The sequence below is a fragment of the Caenorhabditis remanei genome, chromosome X (assembly GCF_010183535.1).
Source record: "Caenorhabditis remanei strain PX506 chromosome X, whole genome shotgun sequence".
Taxonomy (NCBI): Eukaryota; Metazoa; Nematoda; class Chromadorea; order Rhabditida; family Rhabditidae; genus Caenorhabditis; species Caenorhabditis remanei.
Window position 1 is genome coordinate 3,710,047 of NC_071333.1, and position 19,184 is coordinate 3,729,230.

A 19,184-nucleotide genomic window follows, 5' to 3' on the forward strand; every position below is an offset into this window, starting at 1 on the left:
AAAATGACCCGGGATGGGAGGGGGGGAGGTGACCCGGTCATCGGGGGGTCGGGTCATCGGGGGGTCGGGTCACCGGGGGGTCGGTCACAGTCATGGCATCAAGTTCATTGGGCATGATCCTTGTAGGGTCCCCTTGTAGGTCCTAATTAGGTCATGACCCAAATTAATTAGGTCATGACCCAAATTAATTAGTTCATGACCCAAATCCTCAAATTAGGTCATGACCCAAATCCTCAAATTAGGACATGACCCAAATTAATTAGGTCATGACCCAAATCCTCAAATTAGGACATGACCCAAATTAATTAGGTCATGACCCAAATCCTCAAATTAGGACATGACCCAAATTGATTAGGTCATGACCTTTCAAAAGGGAAGTTGGAAGAAAGAAGAAGGAAGTAAATTTTTGAAAAAGGAAGTCGGAAGAAAGAAGGCGGAAGTTAATTTTGAAAATGACAAATTTGAGGAAATAGTTCTCCCGTCATCACTGAAAACGAACTTTGGCGTTGTTTTCATAGTAATTTCATCAAAAACCACCAAAATTCCACCGATATTCCGTCGAAAATGAAACACTTTGTGAAAATTTTACACACAGAATTCGGAAGTGGCAAAAAAATTTCGAGGGAACGCCGGAAGCGGGAAGTCGGAAGTGAATTTTCTATACAGGAAGTTGGAAGAAGGAAGAAGGAAGTAAAATTTTCAAAGCGGAAGTGGGAAGAGGGAAGAAGGAAGTGAAAAAAAGCCCGGAAGAAGAAAGAAGGAAGTCGAAGGAAGGAATTCCGCACAGCTATGACCCAAATCCTCAAATTAGGTCATGAACCAAATCTTAATTGCTAATTAGGTTAGGGACTATTTTTAATTAGATCACAGCCTTATTGCTAATTAGTCAAGCTGATTTTCAAATTAAGTCAAAACCTATTTGCTAATTAAAGAAGTTGAAGCAGACAATTTTTTTTTTTGCAATCTGAACTTTCCAGATATCTCAATAATATCTTTTTGAACAGCAAATTAGTTACTCTATCTATTACGGTTAAAAAAATTGAAAATGCTTACGATAAAGCTTATTTTGGGATTGGTGCCCGCCATGAAATTTCACTACCAACTAGACCTTTTGGGAGCGCATTTGTGGCGGATTACATAACGGTGAGCGACACAATATTTTTTAACTACATAGTATTAAATAATTTTTAGAAAAATATATTGTAACCAGGGAAGCATCTTGATTTCCAGTTTTTAGACATCTGAAAATCTAGATTTTCACAATTTTAGTACCTAACATGGATTTTTGTTATTTGTCTTTCGCACAACAATAATCTAACAATTTAAGATTTACTCTTAATTTTCCGAGAATTAAATGAAAACTTTTTATTCTCTTCGAAGATCAGAGGAATATTTTTTAGTTGAAAAAATTAAGTTCCTTTCATTTTGCGAATGATTTCGATCAACATTAATCGTTTTTCCGGGGGAAAATGTAGCTATTTTTGCTATTTTCAGTCAAATTTTCATCAAATAATCAGCAAATTTTAGATACTGGAAGGAATTCGTAGAGTTGATGCAGAGTCCGGTTACAAATTCAAAAAGTGAGCGGAGAAGGGAGAGAAGAGACGGTCCTTACGCAAATAGCATTTGTCTGAAAAAGTATTGATATTTGTTTCCAAGAGAAGCATTAGAAGAAACAGAGAAAAACAAGTGAAGTTTAGCAGGTTTTTTTTAGAAAAAGGTGAAGTTGAGCCTGGTGGCGAAATGTCTTGGAGCCAGATATCACACTCAGGGGCTTACAAGGGAAGTCTTTGAAGACGCCACTTTCAAATGACCTTTAAATTTGGTTATATGTATTTTCGGCCACAAGGAGTCCATTTCTGCAGTCGAAACTTTCTAAATGTCTCTGCGTACCGAGTTATGAGCTCTCAAAATTTTCATATAGACAAGCTCTTTCACATGGAATTCCTAACCTACAATTATTATACGCAAGATATACTCGGTTCTGCAACGTACAAGCACAGGTAACGCTGGGGAACACAAATGGAACCGCGCGGTGGCGTATATGCGGCCGATTCGGAATTCCATGTAAAAAAACTTGTGCATATGAAACGCTTGCGAACTCATATCCCGTCCCATTTTTGCATTTTAATTACGAAAATCTTAAAATTTTACTTTCTTCACCAAAAATTCCCAGTTTGAACTTTTTCACCTGTGAAACTATATTTTCTATGTTTCCTGCCTTAAACTTTTCTGTCGTCGGGACGAATCGATTCCTCGTTTTATTCTGATTTTTCCCCTGTTATTTTTCTATTTTGAAGTCTCTACACAAAATTATATTGAAGTGTTTTGTGACGTCACCCTTGTTACCCGTCAGGATTGTTTCTCCTTGATTTGTTTATTTGTTGTTCCCGAAATAGATTTTGAATCCATAATCTTAATTCTCCAGAAAATTGACAGGAAGTAAAATGAGCCCTCAGAAGATTTTCAAAGCGGTGAAACACTAGCAGAATTTTTTTGTTGAAAAGTGAGCGCATCACCGTTTCGTCGGTCAATGGTTTGACTCCGAGTGCGTAAAAAGTTTATTATTTTTGTTTATTAGTCTTTTGGATGCGAATTTGAGGACGACTAAGTTGTTTAAATATTTAATTTACGTTAATCTTCGACGTGATCATCTTCGACGAGATCATCAGATGGCAATGGTGAATTATTATTCTTGGTGGCTATTGACAATTCTTTGTTGAGTGTGGTTTGAATAGACGTCAAGATGCTCGGCTTCTTTGCAGTCGGCGGTTCCGGTGTTTTTACACGTTCAACTGGGGCGACTTTTGGAAATTTCTTGAAAACTAATGTTCTTGCTTCGTAGTTTTTCAAGTTCATTGCTCTTGTGTCCACTCGGATATCCACATGGTCGTCATCTATACGCAGCCACTCTTTCGCAGTTTTCATCCAAGCCATATAATGTCCTGACTCTTTGAACTCAGCAAATGAAATGAGTATCCATGATTCTCCATACATCTCCACTGTGTCTTTAGCAGGGAAATCGGAAAATTTGGCGCCAGCTGCTTTCTCGATCATCAAGACGTGAAACGGTCCTTTTCTATTACCAGCCTTGAAGACATCTTTGTTTTTTTCCATGACAATGGTGGCATCCAGAAGTTTCAGAAAACGTCGCCTCGATTATTCTTCGGAAATCATGGTTCTCTTTGGTGAGAAATGCAGTGGTGTAATGATCCAATCCGTCCTCTTTGTCAAGTGCACAGTTATTGATGCACCACGGAATCCTTTCAGTTGTGACGGAGAACTCCGGAAATTCTTCATCGATGTCGCGATTCATACTCTGCAATAAAGATTTTCTAAACTTAAAAAACTGTTATGAAAAAAAACTCACTTCAACCAAGTCGTGCATATAATTGGCTTGATGTTCAGCAATGTGGTCGTTATTTCTGACTTGCTTGAAAATGATTGAAAGCTTCGACCTGAACAGAAACAATAAATAACTTTCATTCAAGCAGCTCAACTCACCCAAATCTGCTTCAAGTCTAATTCAGGCTGTTCGGTCGTTTCACTTCTTTATTTCAATACTTCTTGGAAATGGTACCTCTTGAACATTCGGTTCGGTGGTTGCCTGCATGACGTGACAAAAACAGATTCGACGTCGACTGTTCGAATTATTTCCGCGTCGCTGAAAGTGTCGTATCGACAATAGGGCCTTTCAAAAGATAATGGAAATCATTACTTTCAAGACTCCAAAAGCGGATTCCAATCTATTTGAGCGATGGTAATTTGTTGAGATTTCCAACAAGCCCCATGGCTTCACCATCCACGCACAGGCTCGCTTTTTTGCTGAAAAATAAGTTTAATTACTATTCTACCTTTAGTTATTTAGGAACGTACACTTCTGCTTGTCTATCTACCGAATCAAAATCAGATTTCCTCACGACAACTGACAGTTTACTCGCTTCCCTGAAAGCTTCTTCACTCTCCTTTTTGACAGCTTTCACATCTAATGTGTTGTCTTTTCGGATGTTGTTAACTAAGATTTCAGGCACTTCCGTCGATTAGTCCGTTCTGGAAAAAAAATTAGAGCATGTAATCCTCGCATCAGCCTTTTGCACTTTAATTTACCTAAATTGATGGAAACCGTTCATTTTGTTTTCAATAAAAACTAACACGAATTCAACTAATATCTTTGAAAAATAGTTTTTAAAAAAAGAAGATTCAAAAAATTGTTTTTTTTCTGAAAACCTTAATATCTTGCAAATTAGGTCAAGTCACCGGAAAAGCTCTTGGGTTGGTCTTTTTTTGCAGAATCTATCGAATAAGCTAATAAATTAACATTTTTTGGGGAGCCAGTCAGAGTACATTCCATGAAAGATGTACACAGATCTACAGTTAACTCACCTTTCACACAACAATCTTCGGTTGTTAAGAATAAGTCAATAATTAGTTGGGGAAGGGTATTAGAATTCTAGAAGAATCAAAAGGGGACCAGCCACCCAGTAGGCAGTCTAGAAGGCAGAATAAGAATAGATGGTCGAGGATTCTAAGAGCACATTCACATGGAATGATCGCGAATTGATATGCCTGGTTTTGGCTCATTATATTTTCAAACGAACACCCATGCAAAAGTAAAATGTTCCTGAAAATATTGTGTTTTGTGCTATCATAGTTTTTGAGAAAATTGAATTTTTGAAAAAATGATGAAAAACGTTTTCCGCAAACTTCAAACCTTCATAACTTTCTCCAATCTAACTCAAAATGGAAGATCTAAAAAATGAAAGAAAGCTAAACTCTTCTAGTTTTAGAAAATAATAACATAAAAGTGCTACAAACATTAATAATATGAAATTGGAAACGAAACAACATTTTTTCTCCAGTACGTAAAAACCGTATAAAAAATTCTAACCGTAGAAATCGATTGAAATTAGTGTCATAAAGTAGCAAATGCATGAATATGTTGAAAACACTCATAAAACCCCGGGGCACTCCAAAAGTAGAAAAAATATAGAAAAAAATTTGAAGACAAAAATTTGAAAAAATTTGAAAATTAAATTTTTCCAGCAAAATCTCTGTAGAAGTAAGTTAGTTTTGTCTTAAAATTGAATTTTTTGTATCTTCAGCTTTAAATTAAAACATAAACGAACAAGATGTGAAATGTTTTGGCTGAGCTATAATAGCTTGAATTGTGAATAGCTTTAAAAAATTAACACTGGTATCATCCGGCTTCCGGCCACGATTTTCTAGAAAATTTTATAATTTTATTTAATTATTCGAGTATATTTGATTTCTAGCTTTGAGAAAATATTTGAATTTTTGCTGTACGTCACGATTGAAGACAGTTACCATTATTTTAGTGAGGTCAGGTGAGAAAAAGTAATTACATGGTTGCTATTCAGTATAGTTACTTGTGTTTCACTCCATATCCAAAATCTGGATGCTTACATTAAAATTAATTTTGTTATCTAACACAATACAATTTTGTGAGTAGGTTTTTGACAAAAAAATCTATGTTTGATTCCGTGGTCTGGTGTCATGTCATCAAAAGTAGAAGACGCTCCACGCAACCAAGCATCGAATATTTTTGTCAAAAACCTACTCACAAAATTGTATTGTGTTAGATAACAAAATTAATTTTAATGTCAGCATCCAGATTTTGGATATGGAGTGAAACACAAGTAACTATACTGAATAGCAACCATGTAATTACTTTTTCTCACCTGACCTCACTAAAATAATGGTAACTGTCTTCAATCGTGACGTACAGCAAAAATTCAAATATTTTCTCAAAGCTAGAAATCAAATATACTCGAATAATTAAATAAAATTATAAAATTTTCTAGAAAATCGTGGCCGGAAGCCGGATGATACCAGTGTCAATTTTTTAAAGCTATTCACAATTCAAGCTATTATAGCTCAGCCAAAACATTTCACATCTTGTTCGTTTATGTTTTAATTTAAAGCTGAAGATACAAAAAATTCAATTTTAAGACAAAACTAACTTACTTCTACAGAGATTTTGCTGGAAAAATTTAATTTTCAAATTTTTTCAAATTTTTGTCTTCAAATTTTTTTCTATATTTTTTCTACTTTTGGAGTGCCCCGGGGTTTTATGAGTGTTTTCAACATATTCATGCATTTGCTACTTTATGACACTAATTTCAATCGATTTCTACGGTTAGAATTTTTTATACGGTTTTTACGTACTGGAGAAAAAATGTTGTTTCGTTTCCAATTTCATATTATTAATGTTTGTAGCACTTTTATGTTATTATTTTCTAAAACTAGAAGAGTTTAGCTTTCTTTCATTTTTTAGATCTTCCATTTTGAGTTAGATTGGAGAAAGTTATGAAGGTTTGAAGTTTGCGGAAAACGTTTTTCATCATTTTTTCAAAAATTCAATTTTCTCAAAAACTATGATAGCACAAAACACAATATTTTCAGGAACATTTTACTTTTGCATGGGTGTTCGTTTGAAAATATAATGAGCCAAAACCAGGCATATCAATTCGCGATCATTCCATGTCAGACAGATGGCACTCTGACAGATGGGGTACGCAGTCACATTTCCCTCTCTCAATGAGATAGCGCGCGTACCATCTGTCTGAGTGCGTACGGTGTGTCCTTAGAATCCTCAACCATCTATTCTCATTCTCTAGACTGCCTACTGGATGGCTGGTCCCCTCTTGATTCTTTTAGAATTCTCATACCCTTCCCCCTCTTACTATTGATTTATTCCCAACAACCGAAGATTGCAGTGTGAAAGGTGAGTTAACTGTAGATCTGTGAAGCCTGAACCAGATAAAAACTGTTTTTCTTATTTTTCTTACTGAACTGTATTTTTTCTAGATATAAACTTCAACAAGGTCAAAAGATGAGGCTCGTGGTGTAAAACAGCGGCCGCGAAAAATTGAAGTACTTATACGACGTCGTAAACAATTGAATAGACCGCATCGAAGTGTAGAAGAGATTCAACGTATTCTGCTGAAAGTCAAAACGTTGGAACAAGAGGTTACCACAGAACTTCTCGAGCAATGGTTTGATTGACAGGAGTACAAAAAAGAAAGACCGACGAAAGATGAGATTCTTGACAAAGAATATGATATCTACCTTCAGACTCATAATGAAGAGTTTGATACGCCACCAATGAATTACGAAGAATATGAGAAATTCATTGAGGAACAAGTGGAGAAAGAACGTAGTCGGCATCTTCCAACTGAACACTCAACCTCTATTACTACCAATGTCCAATCAGAACCCTCATTCGCACCACTCCTCTATTTGCCGATTCCTTTACCAACTCATCCAACTTACTTCATGCCTCCGACGTCCAATTCCTTGCATGTACCACAGCAAGAAATGAAGTTTCACCAGTTATCTCAGCTCCATCATCTGCAATACGGATCCAGATCTTCTCTAGCTCCTGTAGACACATCTTCTCAAAAATCAGCTGACAACCCGATTCGTTTGGAAGGAGCCTTAGCTACTCATCAAGCCCAACCTGCTGTCGGACCACATGCGATCGCTAAAAACACTCCATTATTCGCCCCTTCTTGTTGTATATTATTATAATTGTCTCCCTTTTTTTTTCTCTCGCACAACATAAGATTGAATAAATTATTATTGGATAACAGTTCAACCAAGGTTAGTTGGGGTTTGCTCTGCCAAAATCGCATGAGATGACAGTTTTGGGTGATGATGTTTGGCTGACAGTTTTGAGAATCACGACAAAGTGGTCAAGTTACAGTCAAAACTGAGGTGCCCCTCCCCCTATAACAAGGGGGTCTTGCTCGCACTCCTGGAGAGTCACGTTTGTAGTGAAACCAATTGAAATGGCGAGCCTGGGGTGCAATAGTGGTAATTACCGGCTTTGGCCGGGCCACCAGTTGCGGGGAAGCTTACTTTGTGAGGGGACACCTTTTATGTTCCACGATAATTTTATGTTAATTGAAATTTTTTCGGTTTTGGAATGCTTCTTAATTGAGTTTTGATCGTTCTGATGCATGATTTCTAATAAACAATACTGAATTCAGCTATGAATAATCAATTGATTAGATTTGGAGGAATTAAGATCAGAAAATTCTTTTCATAGGTCTACATATAACAATAATGACGGTAAAAATTTTAAGAAGGAGGTTTTGGTCAACCCACTCAAACAAATCCCGAAACAATTCAAATTGAATCACCAAATTAATACTATAGACCAACGTGAAAACCGAGGGTTGTTTTCTGAAATTCTTTAAAAACTATAGGCTTGAATTTGATTGGCAACAAAATTCCAAGCCTTGTTTTTTTCTCCGTCGGTGATCGGTTTACATTTTTTTCATTTTTCTCCCGTTTTTTCAACCGAATTTCACCAAAACTACACTTTCAATCTCAACAATCAAAAATTGTAATTTCTCTGCCTGCGTCTCTTCGGGCGTGTACGATGTCTCGCCTCCTCCACTCCCGCCATTGCCCGCACACTACAGTCCTTTCTCTGTCTGCGTCTCTCTTTGACGGGAATCCCTCGCGAGAGAAATGGTTCTTTCTATAACACTGTTGTTTTATTGATCCAAGGACAATAAGAGCCCTGATCAGCCATTTGTTACCTTTTCTCCTCTCTTGATTGGTCGTTTTTTCTCCTCTCTCGTCCCGCTTGTTGTTCTGCTAGCGATAAAGATTTTGGACCAATTTCCAAGTTTAAACACACGTGACCGCTTTTGATAACAACTGCGGACAATATAGGTAACTTCGTAATCTAGAAGAAGGGAAACGACTCATGGATAGTCACATTAGCCCATAAGTTTCCAAACGAGTGACCATCATTTTCTACAACAGTTTGCTATTTAGTGGGTAGGTCCTAATCCGATTTATTAGATATCTGATTGGCATGTATGAACTTTTTGTCCCAGTTTATTATTACATTTGTCCCAGTTTATTATTATCATCTCTTCAATCAACGTCTTTTTGAACCGATTGATCACAAAAACTTCTCGATTCGTCTTTTTCGTGGGATATCGTTTATTCTGTTCATCATTTTATCTTTCCTCTCAATCTTAGTCCTTCTACACCAACGAGCTATTCGGTCCCTTTTCCCTTTGCTCGAGACAAAAAACTAGAAAAATCAATACAGATGTTATTGTTGTTTGGTATGCGCATCTCTACCTGTTCGCCCTTCCCACGTGTCTACGTCTCTTCTGCCGTATACACTGTCTCGCCTCCTCCACTACCACCATTGCCCCGCACACTACAGTCCTTTCTCTGTCTGCGTCTCTCTTTGACGGGAATCCCTCGCGAGAGGAGTGGTTCTTTCTATAACACTGTAGTTTTATTGATCCAAGGACAATAAGAGCCCTGATCAGCCATTTGTTACCTTTTCTCCTCTCTTGATTGGTCGTTTTTTCTCCTCTCTCGTCCCTCTACCCCATTCCCTGTTGTCGCTCTTACCCGTTTGTTGTTCTGCTAGCGATAGAGATTTTGGACCAATTTCCAAGTTTAAACACACTTGACCGCTTTTGATAAAAACTGCGGACCCTATAGGTATCTTCTTAATCCAGAATAAGACAAACGAGAACATTTTCGAAAATGTGTCTTATTGTTTTTTTGCAATAAGTTGTCTTGATAACTCTCTACTTTTTTTTCTTCATACCTTTTCTTTATTTTTGTGTTTATTTCCCTCCTGATGTTCTCAATTTGACGTATTATTTTAAAATTATTTTCACTCAACGTTTTCAATCAACTTTTGTTTTCAGGTAATCTGACAAAGCAAAGCAGCAGCAGCATGGAGGAACATATTCAATTCTCGGAGCAAAACCTCGTGCATGAGGAAGAAATTGGACACGGAGCATTCGGAACTACTTTTATTGCTGAAAACATTTCTAATAACATGAAAGTGGCAGTCAAGCGAATGAGTAATCAGAGAAAGGAGATTCAAAAGTATGCAACGATAACGGAGAATCGTATTAACACACTTTCGAACAACAAGAATATTGCGCCATTGTTTGGATATTACCAAGAAGACGATTTCTTCCACATCGTGATGCGTTATTATGCGAACGGCTCATTGGCAAACTTTTTGGACAAAGTAGGATCCATCGACAGGATTGAGAGTGCCAGAATTTCTTCCGAAATTCTGAACGGTCTAGTGTATCTTCACATGAAGAAGGTAGTTCATGGTAATCTGAAACCGAGGAACATCCTCATTGGAGAAAATGGTGAGAGGAGACTCACAGATATCGCAATGGAGGAGTTCCAAAAAAGGTATTTTGCTTATAATAATTTTCAATATTTCATTTCTTTTTTTCAGAGTTAAAGGAAAATCCCATACGCTGAATTATATGGCCCCAGAACTCATCAAAGCACGGAAAGTGACTTATGCAGTCGATATTTGGTCTTTTGGATGCATTGTTTACGAGCTACTATCCGGAGACTTGTCATTTGACCACGAGGATGATGAAAGTCTCAAAAAAATGATTTGTGCTGGTGCCTATAAGATGCACGGAAAAGTACCAACTTCGGCGGCTACCATCATTTCCGAATGCCTCCAGAAACAAGCATCAAAACGTCCGTCTTCTCAAGACTTACTCTTCCATAAATGGATTTCTGAGTCAGCTGAAAAATCAGAGAAAAATAAAAAGATCGAGGCAATCAATCAGGCGCTGGGCAAAATCACAATCAAGACTGAGGAGATTACGAATCGTAACATCGCGGACATGCCATTGGTCAGGAATAACAAGCCAGAAATCCTTCGTCGATCGGAAAACTCAAATGCAGCCGACAGAAAATCGACGATGAGGTTGCGGAACAAGCCACGCATTGACTACAAACAATAAATACTCCGGTTCCTCATTTAGTTATTTCCCGGCGGTTTTATCTATTATTCTTGTTAATGTTGATACTTTTTTTCCCCCAAACATTATATTTTGTAACAAATTAAATTCGGTAAACGTTATGTTTGGACAAACATTCGGTTTAAACACAGTCTAATATCACAGCCTTACAAGACTGTGCAAAATTGAATATAAACACAGTCTTTAATCACAATTTATTAATTTATTATATGGAACGAAGGAACAAGTCACTGACACGTTACATTCAAAAAAAAGTTAAATGAGATTTTAATTAGGCCGGGGGCCAGAATTAGAAAGTATGAGCATTTAGGATAAGATATTTAGCAAGACTTAGCAAGACGTTAGTTTGGCAATATTTGATTCAAATCACCGCTAAGAGATTTTAACGGAGCAAACATGTTCAGGAAATTGATTCCAGCAATTTAATATTCTAATTTTAATAAATTGCAAACGTTGATTAGATGTTTTCTTTAGGGAGCACCGAATTAATATTTGTGCCTTCGTAAATTGGCGACATCAGGATAATACGCACGAAGATTATAATAAGTACAGATTTCCTTAGATATTAAGGATTTATATATGCACCAGAGCTGTGCGGAAGTAAAATTTTTGAGAAGGGAGAAGGAAGAAGGAAGAGAAATAACTTTTTGAAAAGAGAAGAAGGAAGAAGGAAGAAGGAAATAAAATTTTCAAAAAGGAAGAAGGAAGAAGGAAGAAGGAAGTAAATTTTTGAGAAAGGAAGTCGGAAGAAGGAAGAAGGAAGTTGGGTTCCGATCCCGGAAGTCGGAAGTTAATTTTGAAAATGACAAGTTTGAGGAAACTTTTTTCTAGTCATCTCTGAAAACGAATTTTGACGTTGTTTTCATACAAAACTTCATCAAAAACCACCGAAATTCCGCCTAAATTCCGTCGAAAATTACAAAATTTTTATAAACTTTTTACACGGAACTCGGAAGTGGCAAAAAATTTTCAACGGAAGAAGGCAGTAAAAATTTTGAAAAGGAAGAGGGAAGGAGGAAGAAGGAAGTGAAATTTTCAAAAAGGAAGTGGGAAGAAAGAAGAAGAAAGTGAAAAAAACCCGGGAAGAAGAAAGAAGGAAGTCGAAGGAAGGAATTCCGCACAGCTCTGGTGAGGACACTACAGTCCCATATTCAATTAAAGGTCAAACATAAATAAGGAAGCATTTCAGAATAACTTCGAAGCTTGAATGAGTAAGAATTCTGAAAAGAATATTGATACGCATGTGGCATTTCCTGATAGTTGTCTCCATATGTTTTGTGAAAGTCAGATTGTGCGAGAAATATATTCCGAGATCACGGATAGTTGAAGTAGTTGAAAGTGATAGGCCGTTCAGAGTAAAATTTTTGGAGACATGTATACAATTGCTTTCACATTTACACTGCGAGAATCTAATAATTTCGCATTTATTAGGTGCCACAGACATTTGCCATCTATTGCACCAGCTTTCAAGTTTCAAAAGATCTGCCTGCAAAATTGTTTGATCAGTTCCGAAAATATTGAGATCAACAACATATAATTAGTAGTTTAATATAAATTCAATATTGTTGATAAATATCAGGAAAAGAAGGGGCCCAAGAACAGAGCCTTGCGGTAGGCTTGAATTTGATTATGCAGTGATATCTGAGATTTTCGAATATTTTTTCATATTTTTGAAAATTTGTATTAAAATTTTTTACATTCGTAACACTTTTTATCTAATCAAATATTCAATTTCGATAATCGAAAACTGAAATTAAATTTTTTTTCAAATTTTGCAATGACATTCTGTTTTTACGCTCTCGCGTTTTGTTTAGCAAAAAAAATTTTCCATTATGGGATGAAGCGAATCACCATACAAGAGGAGAGATGAAGATATTCGAGTGCAGTGGATCAGGAAGAAGAAATGAAATATAATTAATGAGTGAAATGAAATATATGTATAAATAAAAGAAATTCGAAAAAAAACAACAAAAAAAATTTCAACATTTTTTGCAAAAATTGTATTTCAAATTTCGACAAAATCCTGAAAATTTCAGATCTTCAGATACAATTGATTTGGATTCCAAATGTTATTTTTTCTGAATGACGACATACCGCTTTCAAAGTGATGACCGCCGCCTGACTACCCGTATGGATCAAAAATGCTCCTTTTTCCACGACACCATTCTCTCCACTGCCATTTGTACCGCCCTCAACTCTCTCAATGCGCTTGACTCATTCTGGAAATCTACTCTACCCCGCTCGAAAAAATCATACCCTGCTACAATCATCAATAATGACAAATGTCCACACATTTTCTGTCGGTCCAGAACTTTTTAAAACAAGACCTGATCTCGCAGCGAACTTTCACTTTATTCGGTCAGTCTGGCCTTCTTTCGGCCAAGTCTTCTCTTATGCTCAGCCATGTGAACTGTGCGCTTGGATCCTAGTTGAATTTGTTTTCTGCCTTACATACTCCCGTCGCTTCCAAATCCTCTTTTACCAATCTTACCGCCCGCTTCGCTTCCTCTCTGGTTTTGGCTAGAATCGAGCCACCATCCAGGTAAAGAAATATGTTGATTCCCGCCGCTCTCCATTTTTTGACTAAGGGTCTTTAAAGTTTTGTGAACAACCAGGGAGCTGTAGAGAATACCACCTGCCATATTATCTTCTTGACAAATCCGACCGTATACATATGCCCCGCCCCTGAAGATATGAGATTAGATGGATGGAATAAATTCAGTTGTCCCTTTCACTCCTTCGCCGAGCATTCCTCTCTTTTTGGGTTTTCCCTGTTTACTTATTATAATTTCTTATCAAGTTTTCTAAGTCCGAGTAGGAGATCCGTGGGATAAATCACACTCGTAGTTGCCCCACTTTTCAAACCTCGGATTCATTGTTAATTTCAAATCAATTTTTCTGAAAATTAGCAGAAAGATAGAATAAAACAGGCTGAATCTGATACTTCACTGTTTGTCGATATCTCTTTTAGAAAAAATTTATGCGATTTTTCAGGTTTTGAAACTGATGGTCTAGAGCTGATATTTTCAATACTTCAAATCGCGGCATCATAGTTAATTTGTTTTCGTACTTTCTACAAATGTCGAGAAAGTATCAAATTTCACCACTAACCAATTTTCTTAGTTCTATTTTAGTACCTCTCATGGTCTTACCAAACTGAAGTTTTCCCTGACCCCTATTATTATTCCAACTGCGGTAGTTTGAGTAAAACAAATGTTTTTATCTAACATAAACATGTAAACTAATTCACACATTGACTCTCTCTCGGTCTATTGTCTGTGACATTTGTCTTCACATATTACCATCTGCCTCCTTATCTCCTTCGGAAATCGGTCGGGACGCCTGACTCTGTGGGAAACTTGGAACCTCGAACGGTGCGATTAGAGGACACACCTGTCCTTTCCCAGACAGCTGTCGTCTCATTTCATCCTATTTCACATTCGTTTGAATTTTCCTATTGTCTCATTACTGTAAACACAAACCACCTGCTCACTTATCTCTATGAGAAATCACTTTTTATGACATATACTATTAGACCAACAGATGGCTGATGTCTACTAGACTCCGCCCACTGACACTCAGTCTCCTCACCTCATCTTCTTGGCTCATTCTTTCAGTATCCCTCAGTAGTGGATGGTGACCTTTTTCATTGCTCCTTTTCAGTATTTAATCTTTGAGTTATCCCCTTATCCATGATTTATCTCATACTATGTTCCCTATTTGCTCACTAAGTTTACAAATTAGTGTTATTAACCCAATGGATCAAGTAGAACCACAAAAAAATCATGACGACCACCCACTGGAATCCAATCTCTTTTCCTTATCTTCGTGGCTCTGCCATCTATTCGTGCTGGATGGTGACTCTACAGTTTGTTCATCAATAAAATAGTGAGAGCCTTACAACAGTTTCCGAAAACCGTTGAGTTGTATCCTTCAGCTTTTTTCTGCTGAGAAACAAAACTCGAATACGAAAAAACACGCTAACCTTGAGAAACTAGGATTGTCTCTCTAACTTCATTTTTGACATTCAAAAAGTTTGTGTCTTTTTTTTACTCACAACTGACTAGTCAAGTTATTAATTGACATTTTAGACCGCTTTCCACTTTTGTTTCCCAAAACAGTCAGACAGATATAGGCATCTTCATATTTTCACATTTTCCAAATGTTTACTCTGCTCTAACCGATATCTCATTGTGTTAATTGTGTTAACTCAAACATTCTGCTAACTTATCTCCATGGGAAATCTGCCCATCAGACGTCTACAATTATCTCTCCAGATGACCTGTCATACTTGACTCCGCCCATTCTTCTTTTGCGTCCCCATCTCATGTAGTTTGGTCAGTCGTCCCATATCTCCCCGTACAAGAGGATGGTACTGTCTTCTTCCTCATTTCACTTTTATGTGCATTGTAGAAACATCCCCACAACCGTCATCAATCTCGTAATTTTATTACAATTGTTTTATTGAAGTTTTTAAAGTTTATTCTTTCCAGCCGAAAAGCACTAGAACAACCAACCACAGTTCGACTTTACAACATATCAAACTACGACTGCAAAGTATGGATCAGAAACTAGTTCGAGCCACGGAGCAATGCGATCACAATCATTCGAATGGAATCTGTTTGTCGAGCACCTTCTATACAAAAAAGTGAGTTTATCCTTCGCAGATATTTTTAGGTTTCTTATCAAAAAGATAAGAAAATAAAAACATAGGCCAATTGACACGTCTGTCGTGGAGAATTTAGTTTTCTCCCCTGCAGATATTCTTAGGTTTCTTATCAAAAAGATAAGAAAATAAAAACATAGGCCAATTAACACGTCTGTCGTGGAGAATTTCTTCATTTTCTCCCCTGCAGATATTCTTAGGTTTCTTATCAAAAAGATAAGAAAATAAAAACATAGGCCAATTAACACGTCTGTCGTGGAGAATTTAGTTTTCTCCCCTGCAGATATTCTTAGGTTTCTTATCAAAAAGATAAGAAAATAAAAACATAGGCCAATTAACACGTCTGTCGTGGAGAATTTCTTCCATTTTCTCCCCTGCAGATATTCTTAGGTTTCTTATCAAAAAGATAAGAAAATAAAAACATAGGCCAATTAACACGTCTGTCGTGGAGAATTTCTTCATTTTCTCCCCTGCAGATATTCTTAGGTTTCTTATCAAAAAGATAAGAAAATAAAAACATAAGCCAATTAACACGTCTGTCGTGGAGAATTTAGTTTTCTCCCCTGCAGATATTCTTAGGTTTCTTATCAAAAAGATAAGAAAATAAAAACATAGGCCAATTAACACGTCTGTCGTGGAGAATTTCTTCATTTTCTCCCCTGCAGATATTCTTAGGTTTCTTATCAAAAAGATAAGAAAATAAAAACATAGGCCAATTAACACGTCTGTCGTGGAGAATTTCTTCATTTTCTCCCCTGCAGATATTCTTAGGTTTCTTATCAAAAAGATAAGAAAATAAAAACATAGGCCAATTAACACGTCTGTCGTGGAGAATTTCTTCATTTTCTCCCCTGCAGATATTCTTAGGTTTCTTATCAAAAAGATAAGAAAATAAAAACATAGGCCAATTAACACGTCTGTCGTGGAGAATTTAGTTTTCTCCCCTGCAGATATTCTTAGGTTTCTTATCAAAAAGATAAGAAAATAAAAACATAGGCCAATTAACACGTCTGTCGTGGAGAATTTAGTTTTCTCCCCTGCAGATATTCTTAGGTTTCTTATCAAAAAGATAAGAAAATAAAAACATAAGCCAATTAACACGTCTGTCGTGGAGAATTTCTTCATTTTCTCCCCTGCAGATATTCTTAGGTTTCTTATCAAAAAGATAAGAAAATAAAAACATAGGCCAATTAACACGTCTGTCGTGGAGAATTTAGATTTCTCCCCTGCAGATATTCTTAGGTTTCTTATCAAAAAGATAAGAAAATAAAAACATAGGCCAATTAACACGTCTGTCGTGGAGAATTTCTTCATTTTCTCCCCTGCAGATATTCTTAGGTTTCTTATCAAAAAGATAAGAAAATAAAAACATAGGCCAATTAACACGTCTGTCGTGGAGAATTTCTTCATTTTCTCCCCTGCAGATATTCTTAGGTTTCTTATCAAAAAGATAAGAAAATAAAAACATAAGCCAATTAACACGTCTGTCGTGGAGAATTTAGTTTTCTCCCCTGCAGATATTCTTAGGTTTCTTATCAAAAAGATAAGAAAATAAAAACATAGGCCAATTAACACGTCTGTCGTGGAGAATTTAGTTTTCTCCCCTGCAGATATTCTTAGGTTTCTTATCAAAAAGATAAGAAAATAAAAACATAAGCCAATTAACACGTCTGTCGTGGAGAATTTAGATTTCTCCCCTGCAGATATTCTTAGGTTTCTTATCAAAAAGATAAGAAAATAAAAACATAGGCTAATTAACACGTCTGTCGTGGAGAATTTAGTTTTCTCCCCTGCAGATATTCTTAGGTTTCTTATCAAAAAGATAAGAAAATAAAAACATAGGCCAATTAACACGTCTGTCGTGGAGAATTTAGTTTTCTCCCCTGCAGATATTCTTAGGTTTCTTATCAAAAAGATAAGAAAATAAAAACATAGGCCGACTGACACGTCTGTCGTGGAGAATTTAGTCTTCTCCCCTGCAGATATTCTTAGGTTTCTTATCAAAAAGATAAGAAAATAAAAACATAGGCCGAATTAACACGTCTGTCGTGGAGAATTTAGTTTTCTCCCCTGCAGATATTCTTAGGTTTCTTATCAAAAAGATAAGAAAATAAAAACATAGGCCGACTGACACGTCTGTCGTGGAGAATTTAGATTTCTCCCCTGCAGATATTCTTAGGTTTCTTATCAAAAAGATAAGAAAATAAAAACATAGGCCAACTGACACGTCTGTCGTGGAGAATTTAGTTTTCTCCCCTGCAGATATTCTTAGGTTTCTTATCAAAAAGATAAGAAAATAAAAACATAGGCCGACTGACACGTCTGTCGTGGAGAATTTAGTTTTCTCCCCTGCAGATATTCTTAGGTTTCTTATCAAAAAGATAAGAAAATAAAAACATAGGCCGACTGACACGTCTGTCGTGGAGAATTTAGATTTCTCCCCTGCAGATATTCTTAGGTTTCTTATCAAAAAGATAAGAAAATAAAAACATAGGCCAACTGACACGTCTGTCGTGGAGAATTTAGTCTTCTCCCCTGCAGATATTCTTAGGTTTCTTATCAAAAAGATAAGAAAATAAAAACATAGGCCAATTAACACGTCTGTCGTGGAGAATTTCTTCCATTTTCTCCCCTGCAGATATTCTTAGGTTTCTTATCAAAAAGATAAGAAAATAAAAACATAGGCCAATTAACACGTCTGTCGTGGAGAATTTCTTCCATTTTCTCCCCTGCAGATATTCTTAGGTTTCTTATCAAAAAGATAAGAAAATAAAAACATAGGCCAGTTAACACGTCTGTCGTGGAGAATTTCTTCCATTTCTCCCCTGCAGATATTCTTAGGTTTCTTATCAAAAAGATAAGAAAATAAAAACATAGGCCGACTGACACGTCTGTCGTGGAGAATTTCTTCCATTTTCTCCCCTGCAGATATTCTTAGGTTTCTTATCAAAAAGATAAGAAAATAAAAACATAGGCCACTGACACGTCTGTCGTGGAGAATTTCTTCCGTTTTCTCCCCTGCAGATATTCTTAGGTTTCTTATCAAAAAGATAAGAAAATAAAAACATAGGCCGACTGACACGTCTGTCGTGGAGAATTTAGTCTTCTCCCCTGCAGATATTCTTAGGTTTCTTATCAAAAAGATAAGAAAATAAAAACATAGGCCGACTGACACGTCTGTCGTGGAGAATTTCTTCCGTTTTTTCCCCTGCAGATATTCTTAGGTTTCTTATCAAAAAGATAAGAAAATAAAAACATAGGCCAACTGACACGTCTGTCGTGGAGAATTTAGTCTTCTTCCCCTGCAGATATTCTTAGGTTTCTTATCAAAAAGATAAGAAAATAAAAACATAGGCCAACTGACACGTCTGTCGTGGAGAATTTAGTCTTCTCCCCTGCAGATATTCTTAGGTTTCTTATCAAAAAGATAAGAAAATAAAAACATAGGCCGACTGACACGTCTGTCGTGGAGAATTTCTTCCGTTTTTCCCCTGCAGATATTCTTAGGTTTCTTATCAAAAAGATAAGAAAATAAAAACATAGGCCGACTGACACGTCTGTCGTGGAGAATTTAGTCTTCTCCCCTGCAGATATTCTTAGGTTTCTTATCAAAAAGATAAGAAAATAAAAACATAGGCCAAGTTAACACGTCTGTCGTGGAGAATTTCTTCCATTTTCTCCCCTGCAGATATTCTTAGGTTTCTTAT

At 36.5% G+C, this 19,184-nt stretch overlaps 3 protein-coding genes across 3 annotated transcripts; 2 read left to right on the plus strand and 1 right to left on the minus strand.

The window, feature by feature from the left end:
* Positions 1 to 2,634: 2,634 nt before the first annotated feature.
* Positions 2,635 to 3,057, minus strand: GCK72_022711 (uncharacterized protein; the record flags this gene model as incomplete). The annotated part of the gene is made up of 1 exon (XM_053735012.1): positions 2,635 to 3,057. The coding sequence occupies one exon, from the start codon at positions 3,055 to 3,057 to the stop codon at positions 2,635 to 2,637; it is 423 nt and encodes a 140-aa protein (XP_053578578.1).
* Positions 3,058 to 6,463: 3,406 nt separating this feature from the next.
* On the plus strand, positions 6,464 to 7,551 carry GCK72_022712 (uncharacterized protein; the record flags this gene model as incomplete). The annotated part of the gene is made up of 2 exons (XM_053735013.1): positions 6,464 to 6,532; positions 7,030 to 7,551. 2 exons carry the CDS (start codon positions 6,464 to 6,466, stop codon positions 7,549 to 7,551), a joined length of 591 nt encoding a protein of 196 aa, XP_053578579.1.
* Positions 7,552 to 9,742: 2,191 nt separating this feature from the next.
* On the plus strand, positions 9,743 to 10,793 carry GCK72_022713 (uncharacterized protein; the record flags this gene model as incomplete). The annotated part of the gene is made up of 2 exons (XM_003090542.2): positions 9,743 to 10,221; positions 10,268 to 10,793. The coding sequence occupies 2 exons, from the start codon at positions 9,743 to 9,745 to the stop codon at positions 10,791 to 10,793; spliced, it is 1,005 nt and encodes a 334-aa protein (XP_003090590.2).
* Positions 10,794 to 19,184: the final 8,391 nt, after the last annotated feature.